The following is a 20,381-nucleotide window of genomic DNA, read 5'->3' as shown; positions in this document are numbered from 1 at the left end:
TCCAATACTTAAAACAAATAAAAGACAGGAGATAAAAGAATAAAAATAAGTAAGTTTGAGGGTTAAAGTACATTTATTTGATATTTTTACTATATTTTTCGTTTTATTTACATACGAATACATATAAACGTGTGTGTGTGTGTGTGTGTTTCATACCATCTCAACCGGCAACAAACAACATAATACTCTACTGCTACATTCACTTTGTTTCATCCAACAATGACATCAGTAGCAAATAAAGACACAATAAGAAGCTGTAAGACAGCAAACGATGACTGTACGAACTCCTGCCCGCTGATATTACAGCCATCTTCGTGACAGCAACTGGTGCAAATCCATTTGTTTTGGGTTTTATCACAGGGAATATCTTTATTCTCCTGTTTCTGGATGTGACAAGAAGCATTCACAGAACATGTTTTTATGATGGACAGCTTCTCACTGACGTCTGCAAAAATAAATAAATAAAAAAGAGTAAAAAGACAAAGAAATACAATGAAAGTACAAGAAAAATTTAATACAAATACAACATCAACTTTTCAAGACCCTTGGGCTCCAATGACTTTCAGGGTTACTCATTTCTCCAAACTAGAGGTGATCGCCTAAACAAAACAAATACTAAATTTATACAGGCATGGCTGTGTGGTAAAGAGTTTACTTCCCAATCATATGGTTTCAGGTTCAGTTACATTGCATGGCGTGACAGCTTGGATACTGCTTCTACTTAAGCCCTATGTCGACCAAAGACTGAGTAAATTTGGTAAGTGGAAACTGAAAGAAGCCCATTGTATATGTAAGAGAGAGAAAGTGTGAGTCTTTGTCTGCCCACTACCGCCTGCTTGACAACCAACGTTTTATTTACGTCCTCGTAATTTAGTGATTCGGCAAAAAGACACCTATAGGATAAGTACCAGTATTTGGAAGCTCGTCATGCAATAAAGTTTTGTGTGAAGCTAGGTGAAAACTCCACAGAAGCTTCTGAAATACTCCTGACTTTTTCACTGGCACAAGCAACTCAAAGACAGTAGAAAGGAAGTGAGAGATGATGAGAGGTGTGAGAGGGAGAAGGACACCAGAACATCGGACTGGTTGAGAAAATTAACAGTTATCTGGATGAAAACTATAGTGTGTCTATATAGACAATAAGCATACAGTTTGGAGTTACTGTGATATAAAATTATTCATAAAGATCTGTATGCGCAAAATTTATGCAAAGTTTGTACCTAGGGTGTTCATTGATGAGGATCCTAGTAACCAACAACTTGACAGAGAGGGGAGTGGAAACCATCCGTCACCCTCCTACAACTCTATGAGACTTCTGGCTGTTTCATAAGCTGAAGGAGAACCTCAAGGGTAGTGGTTTTGGAGAGGAAGGTGGCTATAACAAGAGTTCGGAACTCTGTCAATTTGGAAGACTTCTATGGGGACTCGACGAAGTGGTTGGAGTGAGCGCTACAAGTGCATTGACAGAAGATCTTATGTTAAAGGAGATTAGAGGTTTTATACTTCTTAAAATTTATGTCTCTCCTGAAAAGTCTGAAAACTTCAGAAATACAACTTGTTCAAAAATTCAAGTCTTATACATTGGTAAATACGATAATTTTAAAAAATAAAACAGTACCCAAAAGTAGATAAGAAGTAATTGCCATCAGTTCTGAGGGGACATGGGACGTACCTGAATAAGCTACAATGGTTTGGCATGTGTCCAACGCTGGTCCACATTCGTGCAGGTTTAAATCGCTCATGCAAAAGTTGTTGGTCAACTCATTGTCACATTCATAGCATTTGAGGCTGGAAACACAATCTGGAACAATAAAGAAACAAAATTAATGATTTAGCAATAACTGAATTCCACTGGCCACCCCAAGCGCCACTACTGTGTTTCAAAGAATGCCTCGTAAACATTAAGTCTTTCATCTCCCCTGTGTTCACTGGTAACTATACCTTGAAGACCAGTTTATACATTTCAGCCAAAGAGAGCACAGCAGCAACAGTGGAATTATTTTCAGAATTCATCAATGAACTTTTCCTCTTTCAGCTTGTACTTATGCCAACAAGATTCAACAGAACCACGTTGGACTTAATGTTTAGTAACCACATCCTTTCTGACCACGGTATGATTATCTGTAGTTCGAGATTCCAGCAACCAAAAGCGACACAGTACGATCTCGCTCCAGCACACTCTTTTGGCCTCATGGATCTACACAATGCTAACTGGAAGGCAATCACCTATGATCTTCTACTTGTTGACTAGTTTTTCACTCACTCACTCACTCTCTCTCTTCCTCCTCCCTCACTCCAAGCAGCATCAATACTGGCTGCTATTTGTGGACATTGTTACAAATAAATGTTCACACCACACTCCATTACGGTCCATGAGCAAAACTAAACATGGGCACCTGCATAACAGAAAAGTACTTAGGGAAATAAAAACCAAAAAAATTAACCAGCTATAACATTGCCCACTGCAACGCGCTCACTTGACAGATATTGCTTCACTGGAATCAAAGAAACATTATCATCAAAATTGCATGAAGATTATCATTGTTATTCAAAGAACACAAGAAGAAAAGTTATTTTCTGAATGAAATCACTAGATGCTGGTTATATTTGCAAAATTTCCTATCCCAATTGATTGTTTCACTTACCTCTCATATCATCACATTATTCAAGAGAATGGTGAGATTTCAAGTAACTCACTTCCTGGAAAATAACAATCTACTTATTCCCAACCAGTATAGTTTCCACAGTGGCAGGGACAACTCCTGCATCAATGACACCCTAAAGTCTCCAGGTGAGGGTTCAAATGTAAATGTCACATATCTGGAGTTCAGCTTGGGCCCTGACAAGGTAGATTACGTCCTGTTAAAGAAACTATCAAACATTTGTGTTGCAAGACAGTGTGTGAGAGAGAATCGTGATGTTGTAGGAGAGAAATGTGTCCGCATAGATGATGGTACACTTGCACGAAACAAGGCTGCAAAGAGAGAGGTTTGGAGACGCTACTATGAAAGGTTGCTCAATAAATAGAATGAATGGGAGAAAGAGTCTGCCGAATGTCGACCCAACAGAGGGACCAGCTATCCGAGTTGACAGTACCATGGTAGATAAAGTAATTAAGAGTATGAAGACAGGGAAAGCCCCCGGCCCATCAGGAACCACTGCAGACATGCTCAAAATATCTGGCAGCGTTGGCTATAGCCTAGTCACCTGTATAGTTAACCAGGTGATACACGGAGTCATACCCAATGACAGGTGTAGCAGCACCATAGTCAACTGCTACAAAGGTAAAGGTGACGCTTTAGATACAAATAATTACAGAGGCATCAAGTCGCTGGATCAGGTAATGAAAGTCATGGAGAGGGTCATAGCTCAACTGATTAGGGTGAGAGTCAGTTTAGATGAGATGCAGTTTGGGTTCGTGCCAGGGAAAAGCACCACTAATGCTATATTTCTGGTAAGACAGCTGCAGGAGAAATACCTAGCCAAAGATAAACCTCTGTACCTGGCTTTCGTTGACATGGAGAAAGCCTTTGACAGGGTCCCCCGATCCCTTATCTGGTGGTCAATGAGGAAACTAGGGATAGAAGAATGTTTAGTGAGAGCTGTGTTAGCCATGTACAGAGACGCTGTCAGTAAGGTAAGGGTTGGCAATGAGTACAGTGAAGAATTCAGGGTAGAGGTAGGGGTCCACCAAGGTTCCGTCCTCAGCCTCCACCTATTTATCATAGTCCTTCAAGCAATAACACAGGAATTCAAGACAGGATGCCCCTGGGAGCTTCTTTATGCTGATGACTTTGCGCTAATTGCTGAGTCACTATCAGAACTAGAGGAGAAGTTTCAGGTGTGGAAGCAAGGTCTAGAATTGAAGGGCCTTAGAGTCAACCTAGCTAAAACCAAAATCCTAATAAGTAGGAAGGTAGATAAAACACAAACCCCTTCAGGTAGATGGCCCTGCTCAGTATGTAGAAAAGGAGTAGGTAGTAACTCTATAAGATGTACCCGGTGCAAGCTATGGACACATAAGAGGTGCAGCAACATCAAAGGCATGTTAACTAGCAAGTTAGTTTTTGTTTGTGGCAGATGTTCAGGTGCAATAAAGACTGCAAACAAACAGGAAACAACTTCTATCTCATTCCAGGGTGAAAAACTAGAGGTAGTCGATAGCTTCCGCTATCTGGGCGACCAAGTTAGTAGTGGGGGTGGGTGCGCTGAAAGTGTAGCTGCTAGAATAAGAATAGCCTGGGCAAAGTTTAGAGAGCTCTTACCCCTGCTGGCGACAAAGGGACTCTCACTCAGAGTAAAAGGCAGACTGTATGACGCATGCGTACGAACAACCATGCTACATGGCAGTGAAACATGGGCTGTAACTGCTGAGGACATAGGTAAGCTCGCAAGGAATGAAGCCAGTATGCTCCGTTGGATGTGTAATGTCAATGTGAATACCCGTCAGAGTGTAAGTATCTTGAGAGAAAAGCTGAACATTAGAAGCATCAGTTGTGGCGTGCAAGAGAGACGACTGCGCTGGTATGGTCATGTGGCGAGAATGGATGAGAATAGCTGTATGAAAAAGTGTCACACCCAAGCGGTTGAGTGAACCTGTGGAAGAGGTAAACTCAGGAAGACCTGGGATGAGGTGGTGAAGCACGACCTTCGAAGATTAGAGCTCACCGAGGCAATGACTTGTGACCGAGACCTTTGGAAATATGCTGTGCGTAAGAAGACCCGGCAAGCCAAGTGAGACCATAATCCGAGGCCTCTGCCAGGGTTGATGCCAGGCCACTTATGCGTACCTTTCCTTCATTGGACACTAAACTCAGCTTGCGAAGACCTGTTGGGGCAAGTGAAATCGAAATCGTGATGGCACCTGTACCAGTGGAGCGCTAAGAGCACCATCCGAGTGTGATCATTGCCAGAGCAGCTGTCTGGCTTCCATGCTAGTGGCACGTAAATAGCACCATTTGAGTGTGATCATTACCAGTGTCGCCTTACTGGCACTTGTGCCGGTAGCACGTGAAAAAACATTCAAGCAAGGTCATTGCCAGTGCCGCTGGACTGGCTCCTGTGCAGGTGGCACGTAAAATACACCATTTTGAGTGTGGCCGTTGCCAGTACTGCATGACTGGCCCTCGTGCTGGTGGCACGTAAAAGCACCCACTACACTCTCGGAGTGGTTGGCGTTAGGAATGGCATCCAGCTGTAGAAACTCTGCCAGATCAGATTGGAGCCTGGTGCAGCCATCTGGTTTGCCAGTCCTCAGTCAAATCATCCAACCCATGCTAGCATGGAAGGCAGATGTTAAATGATGATGATGATGATTTTTTTCCTCTCTCAATCTTTTGTCAAAGAGCATAGGCCCGAAACGTCAAAGATGTTCTCATTCTTCCCAAGCATCAAACTAATACACTTGCTTGTTGTTCCCTCATCTCTCTTCATCTTTTGTTTTCTATATATATATATATATATATATATATATATATTTAAAAAATTTTTTTTACATGAATATCTGTGTATTTCTTTTTCTTTTTCTTTTCTTTTCTGCTCAGGATTTTATATTCCCATTTTATTTTATATTGTTGTTTCGTTTTGTCATTTTATTGTATTGTTCTTAACCACCAACTTAACACTACACACTGAATCGTGGCAAGGTATGGACGGTTTTCGGAGGACCAAAGAAATTATGTGTAAATGGAAAATTATATGAGGTATAGTACTATACAAAATACCGAAAGGATCTTCACCTCTTATATCACACCTTTCTTCCTCCTTTAACGCCGATGTGATGTATTTTCCTGGGAGAGAAATACTTTTGCGGCTGAAGATAGCTTTGTATTGTAAATTATACACTGATATAAAGCTTGAAACACGTGTACCGCAGAATCCTTTGTATGTTTGCTGTTATTTTTTGGATTTACAATTTATTTATATATATATATATATATATATATATATATATATATATATATAAATATACACATACAAACATACATACAAAATATATAATTCTATGAATATAATTATAAAATTATCATAAGGGTAACTACCAAGTAATGCTACATGCAAGAAGAAGATGACAAAAGGGCTCTAAAACTACTTTATCACAGAGACAAGGGCTGAAAGCAAGGAAATGAGCAAGAGAGATTTTTTTAAAAAGGTTTAGCCATAGACCAATCTCTGATTTGGTGATGAAATACCACTTTACCGTCTGCAGTATGACAACTAAAAGTACATAATTATAAACACTTATACATACCATGTGAACACAAAGTATCCACAGTTCTTATATACAAGTTTAAAATCTCGCTACTTGATAGAATCCTATAAATATTTTATCTTTGATTATAATTGCTAAATATGAATTCACTTAAAAACCAAATTTATTCACATCTGAATTATTTTGGTTATTCATACCTGGCTGAGATGAACAAACTATGTTTTTAACTTGTATATAAGAACTGGCTGACATTGTATTTCACCAAAGGTACCATCCATCCCATCTAAATTCAGGACCAGGTAATGCAGTAGTGTAGCTCTTCAATACCCAACCACAAAAATGTTAAAATCTGTATAAGGTGGAAGTAGATGTCTTCAAAAAGGAGCTCGACATTCTCCTCTCCACAATATCGGATGAACCAACATCCTGACATGAAGTGCAGATGTAGGCAGCGGAATCAAACTCCCTTATTCACCAAATGGGCCAACAGCTGGGACAAAGGCACATACAGGAGTGGTGATATGAAACACCCTAGACTGAAGAAATCAGAAAGACCACGGAGGTGCTCCAGCATGACTGCAGCCGCATGGCTGAAATGAGTAAAAGAGTCTATATATATATATATATATATATATATATATATATATATATATATATATATATATATATATATATATATATATATACTAGCAGAAATACCCGGCTTTGCCCGGGTTAAAGAGAATAATGAAATTTAAAAACGCCGTCTAGACTACGCAACCCTCAACTGTTAGTAGCTACGATACCATATTTCTACATTAATAACTCTCCAATCCATGCCAGCATGGAACATAGACATTAAGTGGAATGCCAGTCTCTCATCTGGAAAGGCCTTGAAATCAATGTTACCAACTGGGGACTATGTGTGTCGCAGTGATAATAAAAAGACTCAAAGGAGGTCTGCAACGAAATAATTTTACTCAACACTTTGCAAGTGAATCAGTGGAGGCAAAGATGCGTCTCATTTACTTGACAATTTATGCACCACATTGCAGAAATCACAATATAAGTATATCTGAAAGGGTAGTCTTACACTGTTGTACCGTTGAATTACAAATAATGCTCATCTGTTATGTTCGGGTTAAAATTTCATCAACATCAAAAATATATGAATTTTCATGGGAGTTATGGCCGTTATGCAAAGAATATAATTTCCAAATTTCATAAAGATCCATTCAGTACTTTTGACGTAGTTTTGGATAAGAAAACAAATGACTAATGTGTGTGTTTGTGTGCATGTGTATGTGTGTGATGGGTGTATATATGTATAGATATCTGTATGCATGAATATATATGTATATATGTGTACATATTACATGTACATCTATATATATACATCTACACAAATGTATACATATACATGTATGCATATAGATCTATATCTATATATATATCTTTACATATACGTGTACATATACATCTATATGTATACATATACATCTCTCTCTCTCTCTCTCTGAAAGTATCTGTCATTACAGTATCGAAATGTGTGGGGACTATATGTGTCGCAGTGGTAATAAAAAGACTCAAAGGAGGTCTGCAACGAAATAATTTTTCTCATCACTTTGCAAGTGAATCAGTGGAGGCAAAGATGAGTCTCATTTACTTGACAATTTATGCACCACATTGCAGAAATCACAATGTAAGTATATCTGAAAGGATAGTCTTACACTGTTGTACCGTTGAATTACAAATAATGCTCATCTGTTATGTTCGGGTGACCCTATAGCTACCAATGGTACAACTGTATTCGTCTTTGCTTAGGAAAAATGACTAAATTGTGGGTGTGAAGTCCCCATGAAGGGGTCTTTGTAACTTCTAAGAAGAAAAAATTTTAGAAATATTACTTTATTTGCGTGTAATCTGTATGGTTAAAATTTCATCAACATCAAAAATATATGAATTTTCATGGGGCTTATGGCCATTATGCATAGAATATAATTTCCAAATTTCTTAAAGATCCATTCAATACTTTTGACGTAGTTTTGGATAAGAAAACAAATGACTAATGTGTGTGTTTGTGTGCATATATAGGTTTGTGTGTATGGGTGTATATATGTATAGATATCTGTATGCATTTATATATGTGTACATATTAGATGTACACCTATATATGTACATCTACACATATGTATACATATAGATCTATATCTATATATATATATCTATACATATACGTGTACATATACATGTATATGTATACATATACATCTCTCTCTCTGTATATATATATATATATATATATATATATATATATATATATATATATATATATATATACATATATATACACACACCATTAAAGTGAAAGTATCTGTCATTACAGTATCGAAATGTGATTGTTTCAGTTAGTGGAATAGTTTCATTTTTAAAGTGAAAGTATTTGACATGAGTGTTTTTGTTTCACTTTTGACACGTAATACTTAAATAGTGGAGGAGATATTATGTTGCCGTGGGCTCGAACTCTGCAAGAAGTTAAAAATTTTTTTTTGACTAAAACACAACCGGAACCCTAAGTAAGACATGTGTAAAATTTGAATGAAATTGGTTGTGTAGTTCTCGAGTTTTAGGGAAACACACACACAGACAGACAGACACATTCTCATTTTTATATATATAGATATATATAAATACATACAGTGTACATTTAAACACATAAAAGAGATGTCCATAATAGGACCATTTGACTAGTTTTTTCTTTTTGCTACCCTGAGATTTATTAATTATACATATATAAACTTTTCAGTGTTTCGTACTTATTAAAGGTAGTAGACAAGACTGACGGGTAGTGGAGAATGGGAATGAAGGCAGTGGTGCTTGGGGATGGGGAGGGCTGACAAGGTTTTTGCTACTTGCCAATGTTGGATTACGAGTTAATCTCTTGAAAGTATTTACAAACACATTCCTTTGTTTTAATCTCTACTGATCATTTCATAGTTAATCTTGTTCAAGTGCTAATCCTTTGTCATTAACTCAAGAACAGAATATGAATTGCTGACAAACTATTTGTTGATGGAGGAGGGTACAGCAGAGATATTAAACAATAGAAGCGGTAGTGGTGGCAGCGGCTGCGCTAGCAAAGGTTAGGAAAATTTTTTCTAATTCTCAATGAGGGAGTGCTCCAGATGGGGGGCGGGGGGGGGGGGTTTACATTACTGATGTTGTAACTCTGAACAAGCTGAGCTGTGACTTTTATCATAATTATTCCAATCAAGACAACATCTGTCTTTTTTTGCTGTCATAGTGTAACCTGACCTACATTATCCAACGTCTACCTTTTATTTCAAATGAAAAAGGTAAAGGATTATCAATTTATTAATTAATTTATCAATTATTTCAAATGGATAGGAGTGATAGAGTGATGGGTTAAGGGCAGGGGGAAACGAGAAGTGAAACCATTGATTAACCTTAAGCCAACTTAGATGGAGTAGATAGGAAGCAAGGAGGCTTTTTATAGCCGTGGTGGGTGTAGTGATGCTATTGGTGGTATTGGTAGTACTTATGGTAGTGGTGGCGTCGATGGTGGTAGTGGATTCTGCTAGTACTCTTGTGGTGGTGGTGCTGATATTGATGCCGACAAAGTTGGTGATAGTGGTAATGATGGTAGCATTCGTGGAGATGACACCAACAGAGGTCCATCTTTAAACCGAACAGAAAGAAGTGCCTGACTGAATTCGGTTTCTTTTGTTTTTTCTTTCTTCAAATTACAGATATTATCTATCAGTTACAATTCCTAGCAGAAGAGTCGCCATTTTTATTTTCAACGATGGTTGCATGATTTAAACACAAAATGCACTGAGCCGTGACAGATACAGAATACAGCATGGTGCTCCAACACGTCTGGCGATCCACTCCTATGGACTGATACCGCTTTTCTTTTTTTATTTTAATTTTCATTTTTGTTTTCTTTTTCTTTTTTAGACATGCGATAAGATGAAAGGCAAAGTTTACCTTGGTAAAATTTGAACTCAGAATAAAAAGAGTTGGAAATAATAACATAGGCATCTGGTCTGATGTTACAATTGAGCTAACGCACCATATGAAAGGGAGTAGCTTAGTGATTAGGGTACTTGGTTCACGATCGTAAGGTCATGAGTTCGATTCCTGGTGATGTGTCGTGTCCTTGAGAAAAACACTTATTTCACGTAGCTCAAGTTCACTCAGATGACAAAACGAGCTGTACCTGTAATTCAAAGGGCCAGCCTTGTCACATTCCGTGTCATGCAGAATCTCCCTAAGCATTAAGGGTACAAGTGTCTGTGGAGTGCTCAGCCACTTGCACTTCAGTTTCATGAGCAGCTGTTCCATTGATTAGATTAAGTGGAACACACATCATCGCAACCGACAGAATGTCGGTTAACCCACCATCTTGGATCATTACCTTTTTTTTTGACCTTGAAGGGATGAAAGACAAAGGTAACCTCAGTGGGATCTGAATGCAGAACCTAAATGGCCAGGAAAAATAACTGCAACCCATTTTCCCGATGCTCCAACAATTTTGCAGTCTTGGAATCAGAGCAACACATGGTGCAGGAAGGTTAGCCCTGAGTTTGAATTCGCATCTAACTTCGTCTTCACATGTGTTCCGTCTCTAATTGTAAACACGACCTTCTACAGGGCCTCCAAGGCAGGTGGAAGGGAAAAAGGTATACTCAGGCTAGAAGCTTAGTTCAAATGCATACAACAGAGTGGACTCTGCTAAAGGCACCCCAAGTACCAAATGATGGTATTAAACCAGATGACTACTTAATTATATTAACCTACTGGAATTTTAATTCAGAATGGAACAAATACCGTAAGCATCCGTCCAACCTTCTTATAGTTTGGCTAATCCAGTGCCTTCAGTTGGTATTTTTTCAGTGGTCTCTGATAGAATGAAAAGTAAAGTTGATTTTGATTGGATTTGAATTCGGAACATTCACAACCAGAATACATTGCGACATTTTGTCTGTTACTCTAACAGATCCTGATCAAGCCACCATTGCATAATAAACAGAATTCTTTCTATTAAAAGCACAAGCCCCAAATTTTGTGGGTAAGGTGAGAATCAATTACACTGACCCCAGTGCCAAACTCATTTTATGGACTCCAAACGGATGAATGGCAAAGTCATCCTCGGCAGAATCTGAACTCAGAACGTAAAACCAGAAGAAAAACCACTGTGCGTTTTGTCCAATGTACTGACAATTCTACTAGTTCACTGCCTTAATAATAATAATAATAATAATAATAATAATAATAATAATAATAATAAAAATAATAATGGTAGGGAACAGCTGACACCATAGTACATCTCCAGCATTAGAAGCTGTGCAAAGACAATAAAATAATAATAACAATAATAATCTTTTCTTTCTATAGGCACAGTGCCTGAAATTTTGGAGTAGTGAGCCAGTCGATTAAATCGACTCGCACGTTTAATTGGTTCTTTATTTGGAAGGATGAAAGACAATATCGACTTTGGAAAAAATTTGAACTGAGAACACTAACACGTACATGTTTTGTCTTAGTGTAAAGGATGAGCTACAGTAAATATTCTGCTCAATACCACAGATTTGCTTGTCAGTTGTTTGCCCTTAACTAGTAGAGCATACTGATGATATGTGCATCCCTGATCACGAGTAGTGGGGAATAATAATAGTCATGATGATGATGATGAACAACTGTAACAGCAACAACAAGTACCAAGCAGTGGCTCTCATGGCTTCTAATCTTAACTGTTTGGAAGTGTTATCATGTATATGTTTTGTCTTGCTATAAAAGATGGGCTATAGAAAATATTCTTCTCAATACCCTGTCAGTTGTTTGACCTTAATCAGTTGAGCATATCCTTTAGTGGCTGACGATATGTGCTTCTCTGATCACGAGCAGAAGTAGTGGGTGAGCCGCATAGCCATGTGCTGAAAGGAATTCTTTGGGGGTTTGAATAAGTCACCTCTGGAAAAATGGGTGTTTCTTACATCACCTTTAAACAAACCTTATTCAAGGACCTTTTGAACGGGATGGGCTACTTGGCCTGAAGAAAATTCCAACTGGGCACCACCTACACGGTCATGTGCTGTTTATCTTGATATAAAATCACTATGTCACACACAGATAGTCATCATGCATGTTCTCAGGCGGGTAGTCATAATGAGTACACTACGATTTGTATATTTATACCCCAGTGTCACTTTGATGGCATGCACTGCTCTCTCAATAATAATAATAATAATAATAATAATAATAATAATATACAATGAGCTTCTTTGCCCTAGGGGTCGGAAAACCATTCGGTAAGAAATGGAAACAAAATTGAAAGAGGATAACAATAATAATAACAACAACAACAACAATAACAATAATGTATTTTACGAATACAAAAATCGTCATGATAGGGTAGGACAGTATTTACATTGGAAAATATGTAAACACTACAAAATTAGCACTCCTGCTTACTGGTATGAACATCACCCTGATCCAGTTGTTGAAGGTAAAGATGTCACCATCCTCTGCAATTTTCCAGTCAACATCGACAGAACGATCCAGGCTAATCGGCCAGACACATTCATTAAAGACAGGGAAGAATGTAGACTAATAGATGTAAGTGTTCTCACAAATAAAAATATATCTGTAGAGGAATTTCATAAATTAAGTAAATATAAGGAACTGGAAATTGAAATACAAAAGATGTGGGATCTTAAAAACGAGAATTATTCCTATTATTGTGGGTACCCTAGGTATAATAAGAAAGGGATGTCAGAAACATCTAGAGAAGATTCCAGGAAAACCATGTCTCAGAGAAATCCAAATGAATGTGCTGACAAGTACTGCCCACATCCTTATAAAAACCACGTCGATTTAAATGTATGTGTTGTATTACATAAATATATTTCACTACTGCCCCTGCCAAAGCTTTCAGTCGTACTGTAACATCGCTTATCTTTCACTCGCCCTAGTATGCTGGGTGTGTCTTGGTGAGTGATTGTAACAAACATGCAAATTAAATAATAATAATAATAATAATAACAACAAAAACAACAGGGACGTTTAACATGTGAGAGCGATAAAACATTGTTCCAAAATCTATCCAAAAACATCGGGAATAAAGACAACAAATGGGGCCTAAAATAACTGACAAAATGTTGGACTATATCCGAGTAAGTAATACTCATTAAAATTTATTTCTATTTTCTGAATGAAATGATGTATTTTAACCGTGTGTCACCTCCGTCACTCGCACAAGACTTGTAAACACACTCCCCACAGTGACAAAGCACTGGACTACACTCGAGTAAGTAATACTCATTAAAAGAAGTGTTGGACTATATCCAAGAACATACATACTGGACTATATCTAATTAAGTATACATCATGAACACATAAGTTTTGTAAAAATAGACACAAAGAGAACATGCTTCTCTGGATGTTTATTGCACAGAGGAATAACCAATGAAGTAGAGGAAAAAGAGTGGGATAAAGAGACTCAAATGGAGAATGCAAGAGAAAGGCCTCAGCTGGTACGGACATGTGTTGCCATGTTCGCACCAGCTCAGCAGGTTAAAGAAATGTCTGGATGATGGGAGCAAGAAGCGGAAGAAGTACAGAAAATTAGTTTCATGAGGCTAAAAAATGCGTAGTTGGTTGAGGGAGGTTCCAAGGACACACGAGAAATGACGAGATGTTGCGGTGGAAAAGACTTAGCCAACCCAGGTATATATGAAAAAACGATATGTAGGGGGTTATGCTAATCATCTCTATGGTTATCACGATATAAATATATTTGTGTGTGTGTGTGTGTGTTTGTACACACACACACACACGTATACATATATATACACATATATACAAACGTATATGTAGACATCTGTGTATATATTGTGTATTATATAATATATCTTTAATTGCATATATATATATGTGTGTGTGTGTGCATTCACATATTCATACATTACGAATGTCAAATCGTCCAACCCATGCTAGCATGGAAAGCGGACGTTAAACGATGATGATAATGATGATGATAGATATATGTGTGTGTGTGTATTATATGTGAGTATGTTAGTGGGTATATTATATTTCATAAAATGTATTTACACACATACCCACTAGACGCGCACATGAGTGTATTGTGTATTGTGTGAGTGTGTGTACTTTCGGATCAATAAAATCATGGTGGAGATTTGTATGCTGTCGTCTACACTAACTCAGCATCAATATTGTTCAAATGTAAACATGGCTACAGTAGTAGTAGTAGTAGTAGTAGGTACTACTAAAGCAGCGCGGACCCGAACGCGCAAGCTAGTCGTGAGTGGTCGATCCTACGAAAAGTGCGCGCGAGCGCGCAATTGAATACCTGTGCGCGCGTGCGCGTATGCAAATTAGTAAATAATTTCTTTTAAACAAAGTAAATAATTTTTTTAAAATTACTTTTTTCTTTTCTAAACAACGTAGATAGGTAGAAGGAATAAAAATAACACACTATCTGTTTTTGTTTGCTTTAGTAGTACCGTAGTAGTATATATGTACGTATGTATGTGTCAGAACTGTTTGTAGATATGATGTGCGTCCGTGGGCCGACAAGATTTTGGGATCTAACGATAGGCCATAAAGCTCAACCCTTTATGGACGGGAAATCTAAGGTAATGCCATAAACCGGCCCCTTCCCCATTTTTAATATCTTAGAATGTGCCTCTTCTTTCGGATTTGTTTTTTTTTTTACAAACCATACTTATTAAATATATTTTAATGCGTGCCTACGGGTGTGTTTATATTAAGACATACATACATACACACACGTGCATATATGCGTATGTGTGTGTGTGTGCGTGTATACACACACACACAAAAACACATACAAGAGTAATAGGCAAACAAGAAGCACAATAAAGTATACATATATACGACCAAAACACAGACATATACATTTACATATACAGAAGGAATACACACAAAACACAGACATATGCTCTCATCATGTACACATACGCACATACATGCATACACAATCTACACACATACATACACAACATATAAGCATATACGCATACACTTACACAAACACATAGAAAAAGGTACACACGTACACACATATACACCCCTTCATGTATATGTACACATACAAAGCATACACGACATACCCACATATGTGCAACTCAAACACACGTAATACACACACGCATATACACACAATACACAAACCTATATACATATACAACACACACATACACATACACGTCCAACGTACTTTATGCACCTCACACATATAACACACACATCACAGACAGACTGATATACGCATACATACATACACACACACACACATACAAACACACATATACAGACATACATACATACACACACATACAGACATACATACATACACGCACACACACATACAGACATACATAATGAGACACTGATTTGATTTAGAACGATTTCCTAGTAAACAAACAAGAGACATACAAAAATAAAACTGAACAACAAATAATTATAAATAAATAATTCCATGGATGAATAAAGGAATGGATGAATAAAGGAAATATAGAATGATGGAATTTTAGAAGGAAAGAAGGAACAGACAAAACGAAACGAAAGAATAATAACAGTAAGAAAAATATTAAAGTAAATGACTGACAATATGTTAATGAAGAGTTGTTAAGAGACGAACCTGGAGCCAGGAAGAGTAAAATGAGGCCAGATATTAATGTCTGTTGGCAGCCTGACGTTATCATGGCGGAGCTCCTCTCCTCATCATCAGCAACATCAGCAGCATCGTCGTCCTAATGGTAGTCACACCATCTCATCAATATAGCTCTACACGTATTTACATTTACTCCCTCCCTCTCTCTCTCTCTCTCTCTTTCTGATTCCCGCTCTTTCTCACTCGCCATTCTCTCGCGATATGGATGCATGTAAATTTAAATAATAAGGGTGAAAAATTGAGTATTAATTTAATTCATATCAATTTAAAACCAGTGGCCGAGCCTATTGAAAAATCTGAACATTCAGAAAAATTATATTACATACATATAAGAGGGATGACCACTAAGTGGACATTTATTATGCTAGAAGAAGATCACCTATGGTCTGACCACTAAGAAGTATGTATGTATGTATAAATATATATATATATATATATATATGTATATCCATCACTTACTGTCGTATATTCAAATTGCGTGCTAATACAATATATTTTGTATGTATGTATGTATATTTTAGGCGTGACTGTGTGGTAAGAGGATTGCTTCCCAATAGCAAGGTTCCAGGTTCAGATCCACTGCGTGGCACATTGTGCAGTGTCTTCTACTACAGCCTCGGGCCGACCATAGCCTTGTGAGTCTATTTGGTAGACGGAAACTGAAAGAAACCCCTCTCTCTCTCTCTCTCTCTCTCTCTCTCTCTCTCTCTCTCTCTCTCTCTATATATATATATATATATATATATATATATATATATATATGGGAGTGGCTGTGTGGTAAGTAACTTGCTTACCAACCACATGGTTCTGGGTTCAGTCCCACTGCGTGGCACCTTGGGCAAGTGTCTTCTACTATAGCCTCGGGCCGACCAAAGCCTTGTGAGTGGATTTGGTAGACGGAAACTGAAAGAAGCCCGTCGTATATATATATGTATATATGTGTATATGTTTGTGTGTCTGTGTTTGTCCCCCCAACATCGCTTGACGTCCCCGTAACTTAGCGGTTCAGCAAAATAGACCGATACAATAAGTACTAGGCTTCCAAAGAATAAGTCCTGGGGTCGATTTTCTCGACTAAAGACGGTGCTCCAGCATGGCCACAGTCAAATGGCTGAAACAAGTAAAAGAGAGAAAAAGAGCATATATATATATATATATATATATATATATATTGTTATTTTTTTTTTTTTGTTATATTTTCTGCTGCTTTTAAATAAAGTATATATATATATATATATAAGGTTTTTAAACTTTTAAATTTTCATATTCAAAAGAGACAGAGACTTCAAACTCGATATATCGATTTATTCACCACTGCCAAATGTCTAAATCCAATGGACCAGTCACTGGATAAGTTTGGCACAGAAATGTTAACATAGAGTGGTGAATAAATCGATATATCGAGTTTGAAGTCTGTCTCTTTTGAATATGAAAATTTAAAAGTTAAAAACCTTATAATATAAATATAAAATGTGAGAACGACCCTTAAGGAATCTAGTTAATGATCCCCTAAGGTAAGTTCTTATGCTATATTGGTAACGGTTGCTACATCTTCTGGGAAAATTATTATATATATATATATATATATATATTTGTTATATTTTTTTTTTGTTATATTTTCTGCTGCTTTTAAATAAAGTATATATATCATCGTCATCGTTTAACGTCCGCTTTCCATGCTAGCATGGGTTGGACGATTTGACTGAGGACTGGTGAAACCGGATGGCAACACCAGGCTCCAGTCTGATTTGGCAGAGTTTCTACAGCTGGATGCCCTTCCTAACGCCAACCACTAAGAGAGTGTAGTGGGTGCTTTTACGTGTCACCCACACGAAAACGGCCACGCTCGAAATGGTGTCTTTTATGTGCCACCCGCACAAGCCAGTCCAGGGGCACTGGCAACGATCTCGCTCGAAAATCCTATGAAGGCCAGTCAGGCGGTACTGGCAACGGCCACGCTCAAAATGGTGCATCTCATGTGCCACCCGCACAAGAACCAGTCCAGGGGCACTGGCAACGATCTTACTTGGCTTGCCGGGTCTTCTCACGCACAGCACATTTCCAAAGGTCTCGGTCCGTAGTCATCGCCTCGGTGAGGCCCAATGTACGAAGGTCTTGCCTCACCACCTCAGCCCAGGTCTTCCTGGGCCTACCTCTTCCACGGGTTCCCTCAACTGTTAGGGTGTGGCACTTTTTCACGCAGCTATCCTCCTCCATTCTCACCACATGTCCATACCAGCGCAATCGTCTCTCTTGCACGCCACAACTGATGCTTCTAATGTTCAGCTTTTCTCTCAAGATACTTACACTCTGACGGGTATTCACATTGACATTACACATCCAACGGAGCATACTGGCTTCATTCCTTGCGAGCTTACCTATGTTCTCAGCAGTTACAGCCCATGTTTCACTGCCATGTAGCATGGTTGTTCGTACGCATGCGTCATACAGTCTGCCTTTTACTCTGAGTGAGAGTCCCTTTGTCGCCAGCAGGGGTAAGAGCTCTCTAAACTTTGCCCAGGCTATTCTTATTCTAGCAGCTACACTTTCAGCGCACCCACCCCCACTACTAACTTGGTCGCCCAGATAGCGGAAGCTATCGACTACCTCTAGTTTTTCACCCTGGAATGAGATAGAAGTTGTTTCCTGTTTGTTTGCAGTCTTTATTGCACCTGAACATCTGCCACAAACAAAAACTAACTTGCTAGTTAACCTGCCTTTGATGTTGCTGCACCTCTTATGTGTCCATAGCTTGCACCGGGTACATCTTATAGAGTTACTACCTACTCCTTTTCTACATACTGAGCAAGGCCATCTACCTGAAGGGGTTTGTGTTTTATCTACCTTCCTACTTATTAGGATTTTGGTTTTAGCTAGGTTGACTCTAAGGCCCTTCAATTCTAGACCTTGCTTCCACACCTGAAACTTCTCCTCTAGTTCTGATAGTGACTCCGCAATTAGGGCAAGGTCATCAGCATAGAGGAGCTCCCAGGGGCAACCTGTCTTGAACTCCTCTGTGATTGCCTGGAGGACTATGGTAAATAAGAGGGGGCTGAGGACGGAACCTTGGTGGACCCCTACCTCTACCCGGAATTCATTGCTGTACTCATTTCCAACCCTCACCTTACTGGCAGCATCTCTGTACATGGCTCGCACAGCTCTCACTAACCATTCTTCTATCCCAAGTTTCCTCATTGACCACCAGATAAGGGATCGGGGGACCCTGTCAAAGGCTTTCTCCATGTCAACGAAAGCCAGGTACAGAGGTTTATCCTTAGCTAGGTATTTCTCCTGCAACTGTCTCACTAGAAATAAGGCATCAGTAGTGCTTTTACCTGGCACGAACCCAAACTGCATCTCATCTAAATTGATTCGCTCCCTAATTAGTTGGGCTATGACCCTCTCTGTAACTTTCATAACCTGATCTAACAGCTTGATGCCTCTGTAATTATTTGTATCTAAAGCGTCTCCTTTACCTTTGTAGCAGTTGACTATGATGCTGCTACACCAGTCATTGGGTATGACTCCTTCGTGTATCACCTGGTTCGTAATACGGGTGACTAGGCTATAGCCAACACATTTCTCTCCTACACTGTCTTGCAACACGAAATACCTCGAGTCTTTGGTCCTCACGGCGCAGAACATTGGCAAATCTTTCCTTATCTGCTTCCCCTCTGGCTAAATAAACCTGTCGCCTAGCCTCCCTTCTGGCACATTGGTACAATTCCCTGCTACCACCGTTCTTCCAGTCCTTCCAAGCCTGTTTCTTTTGTCTAATAGCCCTGTCTACCTCCTTGTTCCACCACCACGTTACTCTGGGTCGGGAGGGGACCTTACACCACCCACAAATCTGGTCGGTGGCTTTCAACAGGTTGTCCCGCAGAAATCTCCAATTGTCTTCCACGTTGTATGATGCTATATCCCCTTCTATTTCGTTAAATGCTTCAAGTAACTTGTCTCTAAGTCTCTGTCCGTTTGCAGGGTCTTTAAGCTTCCACACCCTTCTTCTCCAAGCCTGTCTAATTCTGGGCACCCATTTTGCCTTGATCCCAAAGTCGCTAACTACTAATCTATGTTGTGGGGTACATTCTTCGCCAGGGTAGGTTTTGGCATTTATAAGCCGCCCTCTTTCCCTATTTCTGGCGAGGATGTAGTCGATTTGGCTAGAGTGTCTGCCGGAGCGGTAGGTGACTAGGTGACTGGCAGGTTTCCTGAAGTTGGTATTGCAGACCATAAGATTGGTTGCATCACAGAACTCCAGCAGTCTGGTTCCCTCCTCGTTGCGGGAACCGAAGCCATAGCCTCCATGTATGCCATGGAAGCCTCCAGCACGACGTCCGACATGACCGTTGAAGTCTCCAGCCACAAAGAGAAGGTCCCTGTCACTCGTCGACGAGGTAGTTTGCAAGAGGGTGTCATAGAATTGGTCTTTCAGACCATCTGGTAGCC

General features: G+C 39.0%; 2 protein-coding genes across 2 annotated transcripts in view; both read right to left on the bottom strand.

Moving 5' to 3' along the window:
- Nucleotides 1–16,581, bottom strand: part of LOC149131568 (suppressor of tumorigenicity 7 protein-like) — a 33,906-nt gene extending 17,325 nt beyond the window's left edge. Inside the window, exon 1 of the transcript XR_016237807.1 lies at nt 16,392–16,581. The gene's annotated coding sequence lies outside the window, so the exon portion shown is untranslated. The remainder of the gene's footprint in view (nt 1–16,391) is intronic.
- Nucleotides 55–16,080, bottom strand: LOC106878993 (uncharacterized). Its single transcript, XM_014928375.3, has 3 exons — nt 15,900–16,080; nt 1,673–1,801; nt 55–445 (listed from the first exon to the last, which is right to left on the bottom strand). Exons 1-3 carry the CDS (start codon nt 15,961–15,963, stop codon nt 210–212), a joined length of 429 nt encoding a protein of 142 aa, XP_014783861.1. The 5' UTR covers nt 15,964–16,080; the 3' UTR covers nt 55–209.
- Nucleotides 16,582–20,381: the final 3,800 nt, after the last annotated feature.

The sequence above is a fragment of the Octopus bimaculoides genome, chromosome 21 (assembly GCF_046866305.1).
Source record: "Octopus bimaculoides isolate indiv1 chromosome 21, ASM4686630v1, whole genome shotgun sequence".
Lineage (NCBI taxonomy): Eukaryota > Metazoa > Mollusca > Cephalopoda > Octopoda > Octopodidae > Octopus > Octopus bimaculoides.
Note: the sequence above shows the minus strand (reverse complement) of the source record. Positions and strands in the feature narration are given on the sequence as shown.

Excerpts from the sequence above, each read along its gene's own strand:
- LOC106878993 (XM_014928375.3), bottom strand. The coding sequence starts at position 15,963 with ATGATAACGTCAGGCTGCCAACAGACATTAATATCTGGCCTCATTTTA. Across the intron at positions 1,802-15,899 it reads TTTACTCTTCCTGGCTCCAG|ATTGTGTTTCCAGCCTCAAA; the intron begins GTTCGTCTCTTA and ends TTATTGTTCCAG. Across the intron at positions 446-1,672 it reads AACCATTGTAGCTTATTCAG|ACGTCAGTGAGAAGCTGTCC; the intron begins GTACGTCCCATG and ends TTATTTTTGCAG.